The sequence below is a fragment of the Nicotiana sylvestris genome, chromosome 7, assembly GCF_000393655.2.
Source record: "Nicotiana sylvestris chromosome 7, ASM39365v2, whole genome shotgun sequence".
Classification (NCBI taxonomy): Eukaryota; Viridiplantae; Streptophyta; class Magnoliopsida; order Solanales; family Solanaceae; genus Nicotiana; species Nicotiana sylvestris.
Genome location: NC_091063.1, coordinates 61,980,014 through 61,984,611, shown reverse-complemented (window position 1 = coordinate 61,984,611; position 4,598 = coordinate 61,980,014). Strand labels below are relative to the sequence as shown.

General features: G+C 38.9%; 1 protein-coding gene across 1 annotated transcript; it reads left to right on the top strand.

Moving 5' to 3' along the window:
- Window positions 1-1,958: 1,958 nt before the first annotated feature.
- On the top strand, window positions 1,959-2,538 carry LOC138873219 (uncharacterized). Its single transcript, XM_070151664.1, has 2 exons — window positions 1,959-2,121; window positions 2,213-2,538. The coding sequence occupies exons 1-2, from the start codon at window positions 1,959-1,961 to the stop codon at window positions 2,536-2,538; spliced, it is 489 nt and encodes a 162-aa protein (XP_070007765.1).
- The last annotated feature ends 2,060 nt before the right edge of the window (window positions 2,539-4,598 follow it).

The window sequence follows — 4,598 nt, the reverse complement described above, 5'->3', positions numbered from 1 at the left end:
AGTGCTATATACATATTCATTAGTTTTATCCGCACTTATTTTTTATAATTATGACCAATATATGTCCCTTTACTTTTGTTTATTTGCCATTTTGGTCATGTCGATTCCTTTCAAAGGTTAGTCATGATAAATTATTTTTTATCTACTAAGGATGCTTTCGTGTTTTATTTGTAGGTTGTGTTTGATACTTCACTTCAAAAATTGGTGGCTCGACTGAGTTGTTTTTAAGAAAAAAATTGGGATGCCTGTGAGTAGGAAATTTAATCAAGTGAGTTTAGAGCGATATAAGAGACACAATGTGATATTTTTTATTAGCTAAGTGATTTTAATTTGTTTGCAAAAACTTGCTCCTCTTATGAAAAATGAATAGTATGACTTTTCACATTTTTGCCTTTGCATAAATAGAACAAGTTATATCAAGATGGTGTGAATGGTACTGATATTATTATCAAGTATATGTAGCACTAAAACAACTGGACCTTAGTCATCTTGCTAATCCAGCGGACTGCAGATTTTTAGTTTTGTCAGTGTGAATTTTTGTTGGTGTGCTATTCTCTATCCTTTGTTTCTCATTTAGTCAGTTCGCCAAATAAATGTATACTTTATCTCAAATTAATACTGTATTCAATATCATCCATCAATTTATCTTTACCCAGAGCAAGAAAACTAATTGCTTAAATTTTTGTTCTTTAGTTTTATAGTTCGAGACAAACTTAGAATATAGTATTGACTTTCATGTTGGGCCCGGGCTTTGCACGAATATACCTATCTAGTCCAAGAATAAATAAAGTGACTCACGATAAAAAAAATTATATTGGCACTAAGTATTACATAATAAAAAAAATATTAACTCCCTTATAAATGACTTTTTACGAGTATTATGTAATTCTAAGAAGGTTTGTGTAACATCAAAATTATTACTAGTTCTTGATAAGTTATGTCTTTTTGTTTTGATAATTTAACAAACTTCGTGTGAGAATCAGATAGGGAACCTGATACAAAACCTCTTCGTGCTCAGAACAACAAGTCAAACTGGCACAAGTCCCAATGAAATCAACTAAGGAAACAACAGAGAGAACAGATAGATATCAGTTCCTCCAGTCGCAGTACAAGTCAACTCTTTACACCTCTTAAAGATGTTGCAATGTGCACGCAATAGTGCAACAGTCACTGTTGAAGCATACTGTGTACCGGACACTTCCTTATATCATCGTTGATGACCTCAGTTATAGATTACAAACATGAGGCGATTACACACACTTGCAAACCCTAAAACACATTAACTCTTAAGTGTGCAGCCGCCTTCATTTACTCTAAGGCATTGAAGAACAAAGCAGCAACATAACGAAGGACCATATCTCAGCATTGAGTACATCTTGTGTCCTTAGTATTGTTAGGTATTTGTTTATGTTATTCACTTGTAACTCCTACTCAGCTTATTTAGAAGCATCTCTTGGGATACCTTTATAATCCATAAACCCCGCGTTTGTGTTTGACTAGAGTTAGTCAAAGTCGTTATCTTTGTAATAGAGTTATTACAAAAAGGCTTGCAATATAGTTATTATAAGTAGGTGAGAGATTAAGAGTTTAATTCCTAGGTTACAATAGGTTGTAATCTAAAGTTGCTCGGTTAGTAAAGTTGAAATTCTATGAGTGTAAGCCGTGGTTTTTAATCCCGTGAGCTGGGAGTTTTTCACACAAATATTGTTGTGTTACTTACTATCTGTTATGTGTGTGTTCTGTGGGAACTAATAGAGGACCAGGTTCTCTATACTATTTGGTGGACTCTTAATTTACATCAATTAGTATCAGAGCAGGTTCTTTCTGTAAGGCTAACATCTAAAAAGGATCTACATAGCTGCTCTACCAAATTTTGAAAAGGTGAATCAACCTACGGACCACCAAGATTGAATGGATAATACTATGGATGGTGGAAGACAAGAATGCATAATTTTATTATGGCTGAAGATTCAGAGCTTTGGGATGTCATCTATGATGGACCCTTTGTCCATATGAAGACCATTGGCAAGACAGCAGCCACAGTTCCAAAAATAAGGAAGGAGTATAATGAAGTCGATCGTAAAGCCATCGAAAAAAAACTTCCGATCAAAGAAGATCCTCGTCTGTGATATTGGACCAGATGAGTATAACCGAATCTCAGCTTGTTAATCTGCCAAGGAGATCTAGGAGGTTCTCCAAACTGCACATGAAGGTACCACTCAAGTCAAGCAGTCAAAAATCGACATGCTCAACACTAAGTATGAACTCTTCAAGATGAACGAGGATGAGTCTATTCAGGACATTCATACTCGTTTCACTTCCATCATTAATGAGCTTCATTCTCTAGGGGAGATCATCCTAAAGAACAAATTGGTCAAAAAAACACTCAGTATGTTACCTGGTTCCTGGGAGAGCAAAGTCAATGCAATTACAGAAGAAAAAGATCTACAAAAGCTGATGATTGACGAACTTTTTGGAAATTTTAAGACCTATGAAATGAAGAAGAAGAAGAAGAAGAAGAAGAAGAAGAAGAATTAGAAAAAGGATCATGAAAGAAGAGAATCCAAAAAAGGAGAAGAACCTGGTTCTCAAAGCAAACAACAGTGACTCAATTGGTAATGATGCTGATATGGCCTATCTGACACGGAGATTTCAGAAAATGGTTCGTACAAATGGAGGTATTCCTAAAAAAACAGAAACACAAAAGGATATGATTGTTCTCACAAATGTGGGAAGCCGGGATATTTCATCAATGATTTACCTCTCCACAAGCAGGACAATTACAAGCACAACACAAACAAGACGGCTAAGAGGAACCCCATTGCCAATAGGAAATTCAAGAGAAGAAATGTCGCTGATAATGTTGTGAAACAAACTCTTCCTGCATGGGGAGATTCCTCTAGTGAATTTGAGAGTGATGATGAACAAGGCGACACCTCCATGATGGTCGTTGAAAGCGAAGAAGCAGAATATGACTCTATCTTTGCCCTGATAGTAAAATCTGATGAGGATGAAGATGATGACGACGATGAGGTAAAATTTCTAGACGTTCAAAGAAAGTTGTCTTATTCTCAAAAGAAGTTGGTATCTTTAGCTAATGTCTTAATTGATACTTACCACAATCTCATTAATGATAAAAATGTTTTAACTGAGGAAAGTTTACTAAACTCTTTCAATTTCACTAACTGAGATTGGGAAAGTTTACTAAACTCTTTCAATTTCACTTCAGTTGTGCACCTTCTAAGGACCCATAGGATTATTTTGACCACTTCCATGAGGTGTCGCAGACCATGGGCATAGTTGAAACCAATGGGGTCGATTTTGTTGTGTTTCGGATAACTGGTTCTGCCAAGAGGTGGTGGAGAGATTATATGTTGACCAAACCAGGAGAGATGGTGGAGAGTTTGCTATGACTGATGATGAGCAGAGGAGACTAGAGAGGTTTCGGAGGCTCTAGCCTCCAACTTTCAGTGGGGAAGAGCCGGAGGATGCACGGGGTTTCTTGGACAAGTGTCAGCGGATTCTTCGTACAACAGGTATTCTGGAGACCTGTGGGCTCTCATTCACTACTTTTCATATCTTTGAGGCTGACTTCAATTGGTGGGAGGCTTATGAAAGGCGTAGGTCGGTTAGTGAAGCACCACTTACATGGAAGGATTTCTCCGATCTCTTCTTGGAGAAGTTCGTGTCGCAGTCTCACAGAGAGGAGCTGTGTAGACAGTTTGAGCAACTACGTCAGGATGGCATGTCTGTGATGTAGTATGAGAGGTTTTCTAAGTTGGCCCGTCATGCAGTTTGGTTGGTTCTCACTGATAAGGAGAGGATAAGAAGGTTCGTTGATGGTCTCACGTATTAGCTGCGGGTTCTTATAACCAGGGAGAGGGTATCTGGTGCTACTTTTGATGAGGTGGTTGACATTGCTCTATAGATAGAGATGGTCCACAATCAATAGTGGGGTGAGAGGGAGGTCAAGAGGCCTCGTGCATCGGGTGGCTTTAGTGGTGTTTCTTCTGGGGTTCAGTTCTGCCACAATAGGGGACGTTCTTATAGGCATGCCTAGATGGCTTGTCCAGTTCACCGTGATGCATCATCCGACCATAGTTCATACAGTGCACATCAGGATCATTCATCTCTCAGTGCCCTTCCAGCTCATAGTTTGTCTTGTGCACCATCAGCTCAAGGTTCATTTGTATCGGGTCCTTTTGATAGTTACTTTGGTTCTCGGGGTCTGTCCCAGTACTCACCGTCATTCACAAGGAGATGTTGCTTCGAGTATGGAGATTTGGGTCACATTAAGAGGCATTAGCCCCACCTTTCGGGTAGGTCAGCTTAGTAGGGGAGTCAGGCTACGACTTCAGTACCAATTAATTCACCACCTACCTAGCCAGTCTAGGGTGGGTCTCAGGCAACTAAGGGTCGCCCTAGAGGGGGAGGCTGATCAGGTGGCAGTAAGGCCCAATTCTATGTTCTTCTTACCAGACCAGATGTCATGGCTTCAGACACAGTGATCACAGGTATTGTCTCAGTATGCCACAAGGATGCATCTGTATTATTTGACCCTGGTTCCACTTATTCTATATATCATCATATTTTTCCCA

Excerpts from the sequence above, each read along its gene's own strand:
- LOC138873219 (XM_070151664.1), top strand. The coding sequence starts at position 1,959 with ATGGCTGAAGATTCAGAGCTTTGGGATGTCATCTATGATGGACCCTTT. Across the intron at positions 2,122-2,212 it reads TCCGATCAAAGAAGATCCTC|GTACCACTCAAGTCAAGCAG; the intron begins GTCTGTGATATT and ends CTGCACATGAAG.